This window comes from Corapipo altera, unplaced genomic scaffold (assembly GCF_003945725.1).
Source record: "Corapipo altera isolate COAL_440 unplaced genomic scaffold, ASM394572v1 301, whole genome shotgun sequence".
NCBI classification, from domain to species: Eukaryota; Metazoa; Chordata; class Aves; order Passeriformes; family Pipridae; genus Corapipo; species Corapipo altera.
Genome location: NW_020884926.1, coordinates 5,516,155 through 5,534,021, shown reverse-complemented (window position 1 = coordinate 5,534,021; position 17,867 = coordinate 5,516,155). Strand labels below are relative to the sequence as shown.

General features: G+C 53.1%; 1 protein-coding gene across 2 annotated transcripts in view; it reads right to left on the bottom strand.

Annotated features, from left to right (window-relative positions):
* The window catches only part of EPHA8 (EPH receptor A8), a 47,871-nt gene that overhangs the window by 6,177 nt on the left and 23,827 nt on the right, over positions 1 to 17,867 (bottom strand). For both annotated transcript variants that reach the window (XM_027658008.1, XM_027658009.1), the window contains exons 4-12: positions 8,335 to 8,490; positions 6,697 to 7,032; positions 4,331 to 4,455; positions 4,034 to 4,196; positions 3,209 to 3,305; positions 2,512 to 2,579; positions 1,911 to 2,036; positions 919 to 1,104; positions 253 to 314 (exon numbers count right to left, since the gene is read on the bottom strand). In XM_027658008.1, the coding sequence (XP_027513809.1) occupies positions 253 to 314; positions 919 to 1,104; positions 1,911 to 2,036; positions 2,512 to 2,579; positions 3,209 to 3,305; positions 4,034 to 4,196; positions 4,331 to 4,455; positions 6,697 to 7,032; positions 8,335 to 8,490 (1,319 nt within the window). The remainder of the gene's footprint in view (positions 1 to 252; positions 315 to 918; positions 1,105 to 1,910; positions 2,037 to 2,511; positions 2,580 to 3,208; positions 3,306 to 4,033; positions 4,197 to 4,330; positions 4,456 to 6,696; positions 7,033 to 8,334; positions 8,491 to 17,867) is intronic.

The following is a 17,867-nucleotide window of genomic DNA, read 5'->3' as shown; positions in this document are numbered from 1 at the left end:
CTGCCCATTTCCTGCCCTCTCAGTGCCTCTGACATGTGCTCAGGCAGTTGTCTCTGCCTTTCCAGTGCCACTCCAGGGAGCCAGACATGATGCCTGGAGCCTGTGTCTGCTGGAGAGGTGAGAGCCCAGCACACACAGCTCTCCCACGGGGCTTGCAGTGGCTGCGAGGCTGAGGACAAGAAACCAACCTTTCCTCCAGCCGCTCAGCCCAGGGGGATGTGCAATGAATAAAAACACAACCTTGCTCCTTACCCTGAGGAAGGTGTCTAGCGAGCCGTTCTCCATGTATTCAGTAACAATCATTACCAATTTGCCTGCAGAAGACAAGGGAGGTCAAGTTAGCAGAGAAGTCACCTTCCTCTGGGAAGCCAAGTGACAAGTTTTTACTGGGAGAGATGAGGCCTGTGGGTCTCATGCAGCCCCTCAGAGTGGTCTCACCCCTGCATTTGGGCACCACTGGCAAAACAGTGGGGATGTGGCAGTAACCCAGTCAGGTACCCCTTCCTTCCAGGTGCTACTGATGTGGATAGGTCAGCTTTGTTATCCTGCTGAAATTTGCATGCCATTAGCATAACGCTTTGCATTAGAATGTGTCTTTTTGAAGGAGGACTTTCAAATTATGATTCAATACAGGCAGCCTTTAAAATAAATGCTATTGAGTAGGACATCTCCCAAACCAATAACCCTGACCTGGAGCACACTGAGGAGCAAGGTGTGGAACCACCACTGGGAAGTTTGTCCTGTAAGAGATGGCACAGGGGTGGGGTGGAGGGCACCTCAGGTGAATGGATATCTGAAAAGCCACTGGGGCAGCTGAGGGATGGAGTGTGCCTAAAGTGAGCCCTGACCCACGTCCCTCAGGTTGCCCACAGGGAGATACATCCCAGCTCTGCCCCACCATCCCTTCCAGCCACATACTCCTGGTCACCACCCCTTCCAGGTGGATGACGTTGGGGTGGTCGAACTGTGCCATGATGCTGGCCTCGCTCAGGAAGTCCCGCCTCTGCTTCTCCGTGTAGCCTGCCTTTAGTGCCTTGATGGCCACGGGAATCTCCCTCTTCCCTGGCAGCTTCAGGCGGCCATAGCACACCTCTCCAGACTCCCCTGCAAGACAAGGCAAGGTGAAGGCACGGAGAGCTCCTCAGCTTCTCGCACTCACTTACCAACACCATGAATCACCCAGTCTACCAGCACGCTCACAGCCCCTCTGGATTTCACTGTGGATTTCAATCCCCTCCAACCCCTCCAGGATTCAGTCCTCTGAAAGAACTGCCCAGTGCTGGCAGGGTGGGAACATCAGAAATCACCTCTGTCTGCTGCCTTTTCCTAAAGGCAGTGGGCCAAGAGCAGTGACTACAGTAGCACTTGCTTTACTGCTTTTAATGAACAAACGTGGGAGTCTCAGAGCAGCAAGGATGACCCCCATCCAGGCTTCCTCATGCTGCTCTGGGTTAAGTCCTTGGGGTGCTGCTAGTGAAGCTCCATCTCCATCTCTGCCCCATGCTTCCCTGCAAGCCCTGTTTCTATGCAAAACTCCCTTTTGTGCTGAAAATTCACCATTTCACTTACAGTTTCATTGGCATCTTGTCACCCCAGGTTTCAAAGCAGGGTGGCACTTTGGAGCACCCACATGGGACAGGCTGGACCATCTGCTGTGTCGGCCTGGGCCGTCGGTGCCACACCTGCTGACAAGCAGCCCCCTGGCACCAGGCTGCTTCCAGAGGGTTCATTTCATGCACCAAAACCCCCACTCTATCCATGGTTTTGGTATCACGAGGATGAGGAGCAGATGAAGCCCCCTAGCTGAGCACTGCTGTGGTCCCAGCAGGCCATGGACAGGGCACAACCTCAGATCATGAGTTTCCCTGGGCAGACGTGATGCAAAGAGGCAGCTGGGCCCCGGGACTCACCAGACCCAATGACCTTCTCGATCTTGATCCGGGAGGCCTCTATTTCACGGGTGAACTCATGCACGGCCTGGCAGGGGTCTTCGTAGGCGTGGGGATCCACATAGAACTTGGACTCAGGGAACTTCACTGCCAGGTTTCAAATGGGAGAGAGGAGAACAGCTCTCTCAGGCAGCCCCACGGGAAGGAGGGGCACCCAGCAGCCGGGTAGATGATGGACAGGGGCAGGATTTCAAGGGTCAACAGGCTGAGGGGTCACAGGGGTGCAGCCCAAGGAATCCTAAGTCACTCTTTGGCATAGCAGTCTCCTCAGAGCAGCCCAGGACCTGGCTTCCCAAGTGTTCTCCGTGTGATTGTCCCTCTCCATCACCCCCACCCGCATCTCTGCTGTCTGGGATGATCCTGCTGCAGTCTCATGGCACATTGTTTAACCCTTCAACCCCATTACCAGCCCCTGAAATCAGAGCCCCTCTCAGTTCTCCTAAGACATGTTCACAGAAGCAGGTAGGAGTCAGAACCCTGGAAACCACAGCAATATCAGGGGGTAACAGCCCACCTCTGTGACCACCCACAGGGTTGGAGTTCTTCACAAGGAGAGTCCTACCTTGCCCATTCTGATAATGCATCTTCTCCTCATCAGAGTCCTGGAAAGCCTTGCTGTACCCGCAGTGCCTGCCACGGGGGGACAAGGGTCAGAAGAGATGCCCCTGTCCCTCACTCCCACAAGCATCCCAAAGGCAGGGTGAAAGGCAGTGCATGCCAGGGCTGTGGGCAGCACAGGAGGAGCTGCATCCCTGTGTCTTGCTGGACTGACACTTTGGCCAGGATTGAGGTACTTTCCAGGTGCTCTCCAAGGCTTGGCAGTGCTTAAAGCTGCAGTCCTTTTGGGCTGTATGCCTGGGCTCCACATGCCTGGCTCAGCCATGTAGCACAGAATTCCTTAGATCAGTCTGATGTCAAAAAGCTCTCTCCCCTCCTGACCTACCTCCAGCCCATCCAGTCAGCCCTTGTACTGGTAGTAGTACTGGTACTGGTATTGTTATTGCTAGTGCCACTGATAATCCATATATTATATATATTACAGTGTATATATACTAATTTATTGCTATTCTACCTGCTGGCATTAGAGGAAGATCTGGAAACTGGCTCTGCCACAGGGAAAGCGGTGACCCCTAAACGAAATCTCTTGGCTGCTTATTAACCCCTGACCTGTGGATGCTCTGCATAAACTGAAAGGAGAAAAGTTGTGCCCAAGTTCTCCCATCCCTCCTGTCCCTCTCTGGCCTCCAGAAAACTTTTACCTCTTCTTGCAGATCAGGACCACCAGCAAGGCGACGAGGCCAGTGATGAGCGTCAGGCAGATCCAGACAATCGTCATCGTGTCGTAGCGGAGGGACACTGGGAGAAGCAGGGTAGGAAGGAGGTGAGCTGGGGTAGGGAATGCTCTGCTGAGCTCAGAAAGGTACCTACCACAATGGGGTCATGGTCTTCAAAGATAAAACATTATCCCTATCCATTCCCAGCTTTCGGTCTCTCTCAGCATATGGGGACACATGGGGAAACTAAGTAGAGATCTAAGAAAGCCATGGTGACACAGCAAATCAGCACAGAGAGGAGCTTGATGCCCCAGGACCTTTCCAGGTTTTCCCTGCCCTAACTGCTATGTCCTTCCTCCCTCTTCTTTCTAGTGTATAAGCACAGAATCACAGAATCCTTGAGTTTGGAAAAGACCTCTGAGATCACCGAGACCAACCATTAACCCAGCACTGTCAAGCCCATCACTAAACCTTGTCCCCAAGTGCCACATCCACATGCCTTTTAAACACTTCCAAGGCATGGTGACTCCACCAGTGCCCTGGGCAGTCTGTTCCAATGGCTGACCACCCTTTCAGTGAAGAAATGTTTCCTAATATACAATCTAAACCTCCCCTGCTGCAACTTGACACTGTTTCCTCTTGTCCTAGGTATCTGAGGAGGCAAACCTCAAGCAATCCCTTCAGGCTGGGAGACGTGCCTCCAGGCTCCCTGCTTGTGTGACAGAGGAACAACGGCCATGGAGAAGGGCATCACCATCCTCCATGCCCCCTGCCCCACACTTCCCACACGCCAAAACTGCGCACACTCACCTGGCTTCCCTGTTTCCACCTCCACAGTCTGACTGAACCTCCCGCAGCCGGCCGAGGTGCGAGCCCGAACCTGGAAGATGTAGCGGGTTGCAGGCTTGAGCCCAGAGATGGTGGCAGTGGTGCTCTTGGATTTCAGAGTCGAATAGCTCTGCATTTCCTTGTCCTGGGGGGGGGAAAAAAAGCAACGCCAAAAACCTCACTGCATCAGCACAGCGACCACAAAGCCTTCCAAAGAAGCCTCTTGTGCGAGGCTGGCTGGTGGCAGGGACTGGTCTGCAGCAGCAGGCTCAGCGTTACCTTCTCGTAGTACTTGATCTCATACTCCAGGATGATGCCATTGGGCTGGTCTGGCTCTTGCCACAGCAAGGTGACACTGTTCTGGCCCGTGCTCTCCTGATGCACCACCACCACCTGCGACGGGGCTGGGGATGCAGACACAGCGTGTTAGGGGTCTGCTGAGGGGGTACTGTGGAGGGGTGGGACAGAAGGAGACAGCAGCAGGGAAGGGTGGAACTGGAGCCCCAGGCAGGACCCCTGGTTTAAACCAGGTGTCTGGTTTAATTAAAGCCACGTGGAGACAAGTGCTGTGATGGGAGCTGAAAACAGGCTTTTCCTTGCTTCAGCTGCCTCGATCTCTTTCCCATGGAGTAAGCAGCTCTGAGGAGATGAGAGGAGGGCACTGTCCCAGCACAGGCAGGAGGGGACACTGGTGCTTTATTGTGATCTGAAGGCAGAAAGGAGAAGGGGCAGTGGGGTTGGAGATCATGGAGGTCTCTACCAGGACCCTGACCCCTCTTGTCCCACATGGGGTAACAGGAGAGGGGCGGGGAAGAGAGAATGGGGAGATGATAAATGCCCAGAGGGCATGATAATGACTACAGGGTCTAAGCATGAGCCTAAAGGTGTCCTGGGTGTGCTTTTCTGCCCTGAGACACTTGTCACCTTCCCAGGCCTGAGCTGGGAGCTTGTGAATCAGTTCTTGAACCTGCCATGCCCCAACTGGAGCTGTCACAGCTGGAGGAACCAACTCACCAGCCTCTTTTCCCACTGGAAAACTTCCCACTGGAAGTTGCCCAGAGAATGCAGTGGCTGCTGTGATGGCCAGGTGCAGCCATTGGGTCCAACTCACTGGAAGGGTTGAGGCACCTCTCGTGTGCTGAACTGATGGGGGAAAATGGGATGTGGCAGCTCTAGGGAAGACAGAACTGTCGTGGCTGTGGCTGCAGTACAGGGGTGTCATTGGAGCAGCACAGAGACTAAAAGAGGCCACAGGGGCTGCAGCAGCAGTGGAGTACCCAGGGACTGAAAAGCAGCAGTTTTAGCTCAGTTCTGCCTCCTCTGAGAAGCAGAAAACGCTGTTGGTGCACAGTACCCTGGGCAGATGGGACAGGGTGGGATGGTGGGAATTAGTTAAACTCCATGGGCACATGCAATGCCGTTGCTCCAAACAGGGGCATCTGTGCTGGATCTGCCTCAGCCTTGCTCAGCCATCAGGGCTGGAGGATAAGGGTGACCAGCACCCAGCATGGGCAGCACCCCCGTGCAGTGCCTCAGGGGTTCCTCAGCCACCCTGGAACACAGGGGTGCTCTGCCATGGGCAGCAGCTGGAGCACTGCCCAGCACAGCAGACAAACTACCAAATTCCCAATGCTGCTGGTTTCACATCACCTGCAGCACTTTGCAGCAGGGAGGTTGAAATGGGAATATTCAGCACTTCCTGACAGCATCTCCCTCGGAGGCATCAGGCTGAGGCAGCTCATCACCACTTGGAGGGATTGGATCAAGCAGCAGGACTGAGCCAATTCCACGTGCTGCACAAGTGCCACAGGCTGGCATTAGTGACAAAAGGCCCTGTTCTCATCCCAGTCATGAGCTATTGCAGTGAGGCTCCCCAAGTTTCTCCCACTGACACCCCTGCCATGAGAGCAGAAGGGGTTCAGCATCACAGGAAGTTCTTGTGGGCTCATTTCAAACTGGGAGGATTAACAAGGAATGTCACTCCCTGCCCTGATCTCTCTGCCCACAATGTGCTCCATGGAAAGGGGCTCTGGGAGATGCCCAGGTGACCCTGGAGCAAAGTCCTGTCCCACCTGGGCTAGAGCACTGCTCAGAGGAATTTTCTGGGGAAATAGCGTTTTGCAGCAGGGGATTTGCAGAGGTGAGATATGCATAGGAGATACTTTTCTAAGCAAACATTGCTGTCACCTGCCAGGGCCTGGCATTGGTGTGAGCTAAGAGCAGAGCACGAACTGCTGCCCAGCCCTTTGGAAAGGGACAGAAGGTTGGAGGAACAGCCTTAAAGATTCATGCTCCACTTAGTGTTCCTGTCAACAAAAAAGTGTTCTCTGTGCCCCTGTCTCCTGCAGAAAAGGAGCCTCCAACAGCAGCTGGAAGGGGAGGAGGAAGAAAAAGGACACCATGAACCAGAGAAGGGTAAGAGGTGCCTCGGGCAGCAGCTTGTCCCACCTCAGCTCCCTGAACCCACCTCCAGCAGCAGAGAGGACAGGGGTCACATCTCCGGGGGGTTCCAAGCCCATCACCAAACCAGCCCTTTGCTGTTAGAGCAGGTTCTGGCCCATGCAGATACTGGAGCGACATCAGAGCAACATCAGCATGACCCACACAGGCAAAGGCTGGAGATGGGGGGTGTCTGCTCCTCCTACCTGCCTGGTTTGTCGTGATGTTGGCGACTGCGGCTCTCCTGGACTCCAGGCTGAGGTCGGAGACGCCGTTCACGGCCTCCACCCAGAAGGAGTAGTTGGTGTGTGCCAGGAGGTTGGTGACAGTCAGTGCTCCCTGCACCAGGCTCATCTGCTGGGGCACGAAGCGGATGCCGCTGCCACAGGCCTCGCACGGCCCCGTGTCCCCCGCGCAGCGCCGGCACAGCACGTTGTACACCACGTCGGCACGGCCCCCCTTGTCCAGGGGGGGACCCCACTCCAGGGTCACCGAGGTGCCGTTCACGCTGGAGATCAGGTTCACGGGAGCAGAGGGAGGGCCTGGGAGAGAAGAGGAGGTTCAGGCAGAGCAGGGGGTGCTGGGGTGTTGGGAATGGTGGAACGTGGGACCAACGGAGAGATGCGCCCTGGGCATTTTGGGTTTGTGCCTGAGCGTACAAACGGTGCTGCAGGGAACACAGAACTGCCCAGGGAGAGGAATGCTCCGAACACAAGACAGCAAAGACACAGACAGGGCTAAGGGTGAAGTGCCATGGTTCAGGATGCCAAATGCCAGACAGCAAGAGAGGATGTTTGTTCTGGGGGAAGCAGGAAGCAGCGGTGATGTATGAAGCTTTTGGAGGAAGAGCCAAGGTGTTGATGAACTGGATATGCTCATCTAAAGGGAAGGGAAAACTCACATTTCCTGGAAAGATTAATAAACTTGGGTGGATATCCCCTAGGGAAACACAAGTTGGATGTTGTTGACCTGTCTTTCACCCTGACCTCAGCCATCAGCCTCATGCCTTCCTGTCCTTCTGGACCAACTAAAGAAAGGAGGACTCCTCCTGGGATGTCCTTGTCCACTTTTAATAGCACTGGGTCCCTCAAAGCAGCCAACTGCAAAGAGCTAAGCTAAGGCCTTAAAACAAGCCCTAGTGCCACTGTACACCCACAGAGAAGGAGAGCACAGTAACACTTGAGCTGACCCAGGGGCTGCTCAGGGGTGTGAGACCATTCAGTGCACTTCTGCAAAGGAAAGCTGCAAAGGTTGGAGCTGGAGGGGGAGGAGGGGGTAGGGGTGTGTTGGTCTCTTCTCCCAGGGAACAAGTGGTAGGACCAGAGGAAACAGCCTCAAGTTGTGCCAGGGGTGGGTTAGATTGGGTATTAGAGAAAATTTCTTCCCAGAGAGGGTGGTCAGACATTGGAACAGACTATGCAGGGCAGTGGTGAAGCCATGATCCCTGGAAGCATTCAGAAAACTTGTGGATATGGCACTTGGGGACATGGTTTAGTGGTGAACGTGGTGGTGGTGCTGGGCTGATGGATGGACCTGATTTTAGAGGCTTCTCCAATCTTAATGATTCTATGATTCTAAGGCTCTGGCCAGGGATGTTGGGAGAGCAGGATGACACAGGATGAGGATGAGGACGACACAGAGGCAGTGAGGAAGCTCCTGCCTGAACAGAGACTTGGAGTTGTAAGGCTCTAGTTGTAAGGCTCTAGAGCTCCTTGGGCAGCGTGCACAGGGGCAGGAGTGAACCGGGCTCAGCCAGGGAGCAGCTGTTGTGCCCCAGGACGTGCCGCCTGCCCCTCTGCAGCGTTGGTGGCCACCAGGGGCAGGGGGTCCTCGGGGGTACTCACGTGTGCAGGCGGCCGAGGGCGGGTCCTGCACCGCCCGGTAGAAGCTGCTGTCGCAGCGGCACACACGGGCTGCCCGGCTCTCCGAGTGGCTGTGCAAGGGGCACTTGGCACACAGCTGGTCCCCAGGGGCCGACTTGTAAAATCCCAGCTGGCAGGCTGCAGGGGGAAGGGCAGAGGTTCAGAGGGATGCGCCTGGATGAGGGGATCCCACCAGCACAAAGCTGGACCGTGCTCTCAACCTGGTGCGTGGGAAACCAGCCCTTCTCCCCAAGCGCCTGCCTGAGTCCCCTCCTGCTGTCCAGCTGCACACTGGGCTCTGTGAAAACTTTTGGCCCCCAGACTGCACCTGCTGCCATCCTGGCACCCGTTCCCCACTGCTCCACAAGCAAACTTGGGTGTCTCTGCCGCTCCTGAGCTGCCTGCAAAGCTCCGGGTGTTTCCTTTGTGCCTGTTGTCCAAAGCTCTCCCCGGTGCAGCCACTGTCTGGCCCAAGGACAGGGAGCCCACTGCCCACTCTCTGCGGAGGGACAGTGAGGACGAACGAGACAGCCTTGAAAAAAATGAGGTTTTTTTTTTTCCTCCGACAACCCAACCTGCCTGCAGTCTCTCTGCCGCCTCCTGATGCAGGAGCTCGTCCCACGCCGAGGCTCTGCTCCATCCTACCCCCCCTTTCCCAGCAGCCCCTCGGGTGGATCATTTGTCACACAAACAAACAGCTCGTCTCTCGTTAGGAAAATCGATTCGTTCAAGAGTGACATGTGGCATGTCAGGTATCTGGGGGCGGAAGGATCTGCCCTCTCTTGCCGATTTAGATTCCAAATAAGGAAAAGCAGGCTCTGTCTGGGTCCCAGTACTCATGAAGTACTTTTAGGACCAGTTACAATGATTCAAGGATTATTCCTGGCTCTGACTCATCTCTACTTTCCCCACTGAGGTAGTAATATCTTCATTTTCCTGTCTTTACATCCAGTGTCCAGATCTGCATACTCAATTTTTGCTTCCAAGCATCTAGAAGGGTTTTGTTTGTGATCCACCTCCCCAGGGAGGCTGGGTCCCTCCATGCTGTTTGTTTTGTTTCTTGCTGATTCATTTTCTTTTTAATAACACTCCTTTCCTTGCCACAGACCTCCCTGGACCAGCATATTCCACCCATCACACACTGCACAGTAATACAGGAGCCTTTTTATAACTGAGCTACTTTAGCAATGGCAGCTGAAGGCAGTGCTCCAGCCACACACGTCCCTGGTGTGGGCACCTCTTGCTGGTCCTTCTTCAGACTCTGTCACCAGTTTCTGTGGCACTTTGGCACCAAGTGCTCCTTTAACAGCAGGGGAGTGATACCACCAGTGCTGCAAGTGCCAGGGGTGGTATTGCAGGTTGGTGTCACACCCTGCTACAGCACAGGCCAGCAGTTCCAGAGTTTGCTCCTGAACTCCTGCTCTTCCTCTCCCCAAAGGCCATCAGAGCAAGGAGCAGAAGTACCTGAACTTCAGGATGCAAGGGAAGGCAGTTGTGAAATTGCAGCAGCTTGGGGGTGGATTTGTTCCCCAGGTGTTTTCTCGGCACCTTTTCACCTCCTCAAGGGCATCAGAAGAGGACAGAACACAGGGGATGCAGATCTGGGGAGAGGTTTGCTGTCCCTTGCCAGTCACACCAAGGACAGCCCAGGACATTTGCCAGGCTCCTGTGCTGACTGGTCATGCCACATGCCAAGAGATTCAGGGACTCTCTACCCTTGCCAAGAGTCCTCTGATGCTGCATCACCCTCTGGTTTGCAGCCCTTTGGTTTTGGGTATAAGGATGATACCACATGCCAAGAGATTCAGGGACTCTCTACCCTTGCCAAGAGTCCTCTGATGCCACATCACCCTCTGGTTTGCAGCCCTTTGGTTTTGGGTATAAGACTGAGATGAGTGCTGATACACCCTGTTCTCAGGTGGTGACAAATTTGGGAGGTAGCCAGCTGGTGGAAAACAAAACAAAACAAAACAAAAAACTCTGTGAATAAAATAAATCCATAAGAAAGAAAATTTCCCAGTTTTTTCATGTGGGAAAGGATGAAGACATAGAATGAGCACAGATGGGAGCTGAGCAGTGGGACATTTGCAGCTGGTTTTGGGCAGATGCAGGTCAGGAACTGCTGCCCTCAACTTGTGTGAATCTCCCTTGGACCTGCAAACCACCACCATCTCTAACCATGCAGCAACCAGCAACCAGGGACTTGTGATTCCAGAGGAACTGGAGTGGTTCCCTTCCACCGATATTTAACTAAGGGCAGAGAAATCAGTGCTGCCTCGGGTATGGAGACACAGGCAGCAGGAAGGATGGGAACACGAAGTGCAGCAGATTTGCACGGAGCAATTGTAATCACTTAGCATTTAATGCTGTAAAAAACCCATTAATTACCTGTAGCAATGAGTCACAATTATTTTAGATGCACTCAAGGGGAAAATTATACTAAATGACAAATTGCAGGTGATTTTGTGTGCCAGGGCAGAGCCATCTCCTGGCACAGGGAGAGCATGAGCACACAAGGAGGACTGGAGAGCACCTGGGGCTGGGGCAGGCACTGCTCAGGCAGGTCGTGCACCTCTGGGTATCTCAGTGCTTTAGAGGGAAGCAGAACACATGTGCAAAGCCTCTCACAGGAACAGGAGAGGGCACTAGCTCGAACCTGCACAAGATACAAAATCCCTACAGTACAGGATGCCAGGCATGTCCTGCTCTGGGTTGAGCTCTCTCATGCCAGGCCAGTGACACATGGAGGACCAGGACCTCCCGGGTTAGCTCTGGGAAGAGCAAACAGCAGAGAAGTGGCCAGCAGGAACAATTCAATCAATGCACCAGGTATAAAATCCACTGGTCTCCATAGCCATGGTTGTGGCAGCACACACAGAAGCCTCTCAAATCTGAAGCCTCCCACCACTGAGGTTGTGCTGCTGTCTTCACTGCAGCCAACTACTGCCACCTGACAGAAGTGCCCTCCCAGGAGCCCTGCAGAAGGTGGGGTTTTCTTTTTTTCCCATTATTTTATTCAATTGATACCCTTGCTCTGTATCTGAGGATCTTAGGTCCTGTCTCTTTGTGAACTACCAGAAGTCCTGCTGCTGGTGTCCTCCTGTCCCCAGTGCCATTCCCCTGTAATGCCCAGCCCAGGATGCCTGGCCCTGCACTTTCATCTCATGGTGTGGTTTTGCAGTGCAAGTGGAACAGGAGCAGCCACTCAGCTCAAGACTTGCACACCTAACTGGGCTTGCAGCCTGTGCAGACCTGGCTGGTCCCAGTATCACCAGCAAAGCCTACAAATCCCAACACTAAACCCGTGCTTGGCAGAGCACATCTCTAGCCCTGTATTGCACAGGTGAGTCCCCAGTGCTCAACCCCAAACCTGTTTGGTTCCATTCCATGGGGGTTCCACTGATCCCCACACCCTGCACAGCACATCTTGCCTGTTTTCCCTGCCCACCAGCCTGACTCTCACATGTCGTGTGCCCAAGGGAGCAGCAGGTTTGTCTCAGGAGCAGTGAGCGTGGGGAGGGATCTGCTCACCATCTGGAGTTCGGTCCATTTGTTTCCCTCCTTCTCCATCCTCTGGGGACAGGACAACATCTGCTAATAAGCTGGCAGAGCTCGGGAGATGATGGATGGACCTGTCAAGGATATGCTGGCTGGGAACAAGCTGCTCTTCTCACTCTGAAGTGGCTGTCTGGGTCTAGTGCTCTGCAGGTGGACCTGATGGGACCACCACGGGCTGCTTTGGTGGGGCTGCAAATGCAAGCATTGACCCCGTGTCACTCCCTTTCAGCTTCACCCTCAGCCTGGGAGGTTTGGGCATGGCTGAGAGGGTGCCATGGGGCAGCTCTGTGACCCCAGTGCTGCCAATTGCTCCCTTTCCTGACCTTTCAACAGATCTGGGCATCTGCAAGCACCAGAAGAGCAGTCATATACTTCCCTTTGAGAGATAGAGATGGAAATAGAGGTGTCACAGCCACTGTGACAGCCAGAGACAGGCACCAGTCCCAGAGCCCTCCAGGCTGCAGAAGCCAGCACAGAAAATCCAGCTCCTTTCAATCCAGTTTTCAGCATGATGCCTCCAATCTCAACTCCCACATGACACAGACACTGAAACAGGAGCAGGTTATTCTCAGTCATGTCCTAAAAAGAAGCATCTACCTCATTGCCCAAAATCTTGTGCTTTTACCAGGCTGTGCTCCCCTTTCCCTGCAATTTCAGGTCAGCCCAGGCTCTGGCCTGGTCAGTGGTCTGGAGGGGGTTTTGGGGCCTGGCTGGCCGATGCTTTCAAGTAAACTCCTGGTCCATAGATCATGGATTGCCCTACAGCCCTGCTGATGCCCACACATCCTCTGTGTGCTCTTGCCCCTGCACCCCCTGATCACTGCCTTATCTCTGAGTGCCACGTGAGCCCGACCACAACTCAGCTCCCACCTTGCAGTCCCTTTGCTGCAACCCTTCCCGCCCCCAGTAACCCATCACACCACTACACACACCTCAACTTGTCTCTGTCACCCCAGACTCCACCTCCCATCCCTGCTGCTTGGCCCTTCTTCCCACAATTAACCCTTTGCACCCCTGAGTGTTTCAGGGGCACTCTTTTACCCATACTTTGCAAAGCCAGCAGAACCCTGTGCATGAGGCTGCCAGCAAATGGCACGTGCAGCAAAGGACTCCCTGCATCCTTCTTGGTAACACCCAGACTTTTTTGCCACCAAGACAAGTTGCATAAGGACAGTCCTGCTCTTCCAAGTGGAGTAATTCCACTTGTAGTGCTGGGCAAACTGGAACCATGGTGGTCCAGGCTGGCTGCATCCCAAACTGGAAATCTGCATGGTGCTGCCATAGAAAAATCAGCAGGTCTTAGAATCCCAGCATGACTTAGAATCACATCTCTAGCCTTACAATCCCAGAATGGTTTGGGTTGCAAGGGGACTTCAAAGATCATCCATCTCCCCTGCCTTGCCATGGGCAGGGACACCCTCCACTAGATCAGGTTGCTCAGAGCTCCATCCAACCTGATTTCAGCCCTGTTGGACACACACCTGACTCTCTTCTAATCTTCTTTCCCACCTCTTAAAAAAAAAAAAAAGGACAAGAATAAAAGTAGGAAACATCCAAATCCCAGTTTGCTGCTTCCTGGTGCAGACATCCTTCTGTGGGAGTGGAGGTGATGCTGTGCAGACTTCTGTGGGAGAGAGCCTGGCACACTCAGAGCAAAGGCTTTTTCATAAAGCTTGTCTGGGGAAATGCCACAACTTGCAGGAGTTGGATGGAAACAGGCAGCCTAATGCTAGAATTAGAAAAAAAGCTGTTTCCCAAACTCAGCCTTGTCAAAGGGTTTTTAGACAGAACTATCCAAAGCTTCTGAAAAAAAAAAAACCCACAGATTTCATCAGACCAAAACCAGACCCAGAAAACACAGTCTGGAGCAGGGAAAGGGGCTGAATGGGAGCACCCCTGAAAGTGACAGTGCTGGAGGTGTCCCTGCTGTGAGGCAAAAATGAAGAAAGGACACACAAAACACTAAGTACTTCATCCCACCCCTGGCAGGAGCTGGAATGGAGCTTTGGGGGCCACCACATCCATATAACTATGGATGTGTAGAGGGGCTGAGCTGCAAAATAAAGGTTCCCAGCCCTCCAGCAAGTGAAGAGCATCACAGTGGCCAGCACAGTCCTCACCCACACACAGCTGAACTCCACCAGCCTTTGGATCCCCTTCTCCTTCATGGAAAAGTGTCAGCAGCAGCATGTTGTTTTCAGAAGGGGGAGAAGTCATCACTTGAAGCAGTGACATGGGTGGGATCTGGAGCTCATGCCAAGTACAGAACAACTTTTTGGCAGGGTCCTACTGCTCTGTGGGCTGAGGAGCATCTTCCCCATGCAAGGCAATCACATCAAGCCTCTGAATATGCTGGTGGGGAATTTGATGTCCCCAGCCCCCCATTGTGTTACAGTATCCCCAGGGAAAGGACTGCTGTGGAATTCCAGCTCTTTCCTGCAGTCTGTCTGTGTCCCAACTCCCCAACAACAGCTTTCCAGGCACCTGAACATGGGAAATCCAGAGCAACAACCTGTGTTCACTACCTGAACTCAGCCAATTCTGTGGAAGAGTTCAAACAAACAAACAAAAACCCAAACAAAAAAAAACCACATTCCCAAACTGGTGAATGTCTTTGAGTGCTGCCAGTTCCATTCATCATAGCCCAGCTGCTCTTTGGCACTTCTTAGAGGGGCCACAGAGACCAACAAAGCACAAATTAAATTTGTTTCATCCCCATCACTTCCCTGAAAACCAGCCTAGCATCATTCTCACCCTTTATCTCTGTCAGCAGAAAGACACAGAAAACTCAGAGGAAAAGTGGCAAACAATAAAATATTCAGCCAGGGACAAAACCTGTGTTGTTGTGTTGGTGGGACAAGGGCAGCTCTGCAGGTACCTCTGTCCTGTTTGTTTGTTCCTTGCCAGAAAACTAAATAAATAGGTTTTAGGTGCTGGGATGCTGCTTTGTTTTGTTTTCCCAGTAATTGCAATTAGCCACCGGATTTTAGAGGAGAGAGTGAGTGAGCTGGAGATACTGGGATCACCTTGCCCTGCCCCCTGCCTTCTCCAGCCTCCTCACTGGGCTGAATTAGCCACACACACAGCCCAGCACCCCTGGGATCCAAACAGACCAGCAGCCAGGGCTGTGACTGTGCACTGGAAGTCCTGGTACGAGGCAAGTGTGAATCCAAGGATCCCATGTCTGTATAAGCCTCTAGGTGAAGAAGTCTTTCCTAATGAAAAAAAGGGAAGAGAGTAGGTTTAGATGAGATATTAGGAAGAAGTTGTTCCCTGTGAGGGTGGGCAGGCCCTGGCACAGGTTGCCCAGAGAAGCTGTGGCTGCCCCATCCCTGGAAGTGTCCAAGGCCAGGTTGGACAGGGCTTGGAGGAACTTGGGCTAGTGGAAGGTGTCTCTGCCCATGGCAGGGGGTGGGAACTGGATGAGCTTTAAGCTCTGCTTCCCCCTTGCCCCACCAGCTGCGGGACTGACTCCCTTCATAAATGTCCATGGATGCAAAACTGCAACAAGCACATAATTACCAAGCTGGGTATTTTCTCCTCTTAATTAGCAATGCCATGGTTCTTTAATTGCTCGATTAAAGTTGCCCACAAGGAAGGTTTAAGGTACATTAAATCTGCTGATTGGTTCATCAGCATGAATCCCACCAACTGGAAAAAATTAACTGGCTTCCAGATTGCTAACCAGACTCTCCAGATCCATTTCCACCAGCCATGTCCCAGCAGTACTTCCCTATTCCCACTTTCCCTTCAGTTTGGGAGCTGGAGGGGAAGAGCAGTGGCAGCCTCCCTCTCTTCTCCCTCTTTGTCCAGAGGACAAAGGCCATTTCTTGGCTGAAGCAGAGCTGGGTAAAGTCTAAACCAGGGCCAGATCCTCATTCAGCCACACAGAGCAGACCCCTGTTTGGTGGCTACAGACACCCATCCCCATGTGCAAATGGGCTGATGGAGCAGGAATTAGGACTTGCTCAGGTGCTGCTCCCCCATCCCTGTTTTCCATCCAAAGGCAACAGCCAGGTTGAAGGCCCCGAGCACAGCAGAGGGAAAGCAGAACCACTTGTGAAAGCCATGGATATACCACAGAGATGCTCTTTGGAAATGGCATTTCTGCCAAAGGCTCATCCACCTGCTCTCACAACAGGGAAGAGGACCTGTCCCTCTGTTTTACCCTTTTCCATTTCTTCATTAAAGAAAATGCTTCCTGGGAGATTCTGTGCTCCTGGAGGTCTCCATGGCTGGATGCTGGATGGGTTTGTGCCAGCTCCCAGGCAGCAGCACTGTGATCTGTAGCCATGGCACTGCCACTGATGCTCCAATCTGACTCTCTGTGCATGGACAACCTGGGATCAGCTGAACAGATTTTAGCTCAATTTTAACTTTTGCTCACTGATAACTGGTGAGAGATGCAGCCCAAGGAATAACTCAGGGTCCCAAAAGGCGGACCCCCCTGCAAGGACCGTGGCTTTACCAAGATTCATCCACCAAGGACCATCACACAAGGTCTTGGTGGCTCAGGAGCCTGGCAGCCCCTCCCAGAGAGGACGTGATAGGAGGGATGTGGTTGAAGAGCCACTGTCCTCACCTGTCTGAGCTTCCCATCCACCTCTCCATCCATCCACCCACTGGACATGGTACACATGTCTCAGCCCTCAGCCTTTCAGGAGGTGGGTTACAGGTCCTTCCCTTCCCACAGAAGCAAAACCAGGGTTAACAAGCTCCCCTTTCCCATCTCTCTAATTGCACTGACCTTATTGAAATGGATCTCTTATTTGTCCTGCACAGCAGCTGCATGTCAATAAGGTGAATTATGCTGATTGCCTCCTTATCTGATAAATTGCTGGGACAGATCCTTTTCTCTCCTGCTCTTGCTTATTCTGCTGTTTAGGCAGAGCAGTTGCTATTTGCTGTGTGTAAGAGATGTTAATGTGTCGTAATGCACTTCAAGGAGGAAAGAGCAACGACTCTGAGGCTGTGGGTGATGGGGTGAGGGCAGCAAAGTCCTTCAGAACCTTGAAAACCAAGGGAAAAACAAGTGGGGCTGTGCTGTCCCAGGAGGGATTTCATCCTTGTGGCGGCCGTGGCAGAAGGTGCTGTGGGGCTAAACTGATGGGAATTTTAGGAGCTGGCAGACCCCAGGATGCCATCAGGAGCTGTGGGAATTCCTGCTCAAACCTGGTTTCTGCCCAGTAAGGCACTGCAGCACACGTGCCCATATACAGCTGGAGAAGGGGGTCACATCCTCAGGTCGTCCTGATCCCAGTGTCCCGGGGCTGAAATCTGGCCCCCTTGATCCCACCCCTCACATCCTTATGGCAAATGTTAAGACATCAAAACAAGGTGAAACGTGTGGATCCCACTGAGACAGGTGCAGAAGTCAGAGATCCCAAACACCACCCTCCTGCTCCCAAAAAAGGGGTATCCAATGTGATGGATGACAGCAAAGACCCATCCCTGGAAGTGTCCAAGGCCAGGTTGGATGGGGCTTGAAGCAACCTGGTCTAGTGGAAGGTGTCCCTGCCCATGGCACAGGGGTGGAAAGAGATGAGCTTTAAGGTTCCTTCCAACCCAAACCAGACTGTGACTCTATGACTCTGTAAAGGGGATGAGAGACAGAGAATTTCCCAGTGTTCCTACACATATTCACCATGTGGCACCTCACCCTGTCCTTCCTAGCTCTGTGGCACAACCTTCCTTCTCCTCTGAAGGGCTGGGAACAGCTCTGGCTTTGGTCTGGTTTCCTGAGCTGTCCTCCATCACTCTGGCAGGCCCTTAGAAAAATGAACGTTAAAGAGGAGAGGGAGAAACGTCCACTGTTCAAACATCTTTAGCTTTGACAGATAAGGTGTCTGGCTGTGAAAGGCAGAAGGAAATTAATTTGGAATCACATTTTAAACACTGCCATAGAGGCAAAGTATCTTCTCTCTAATTTCCACACATCCCCCTGCCCCCCCCCCCCC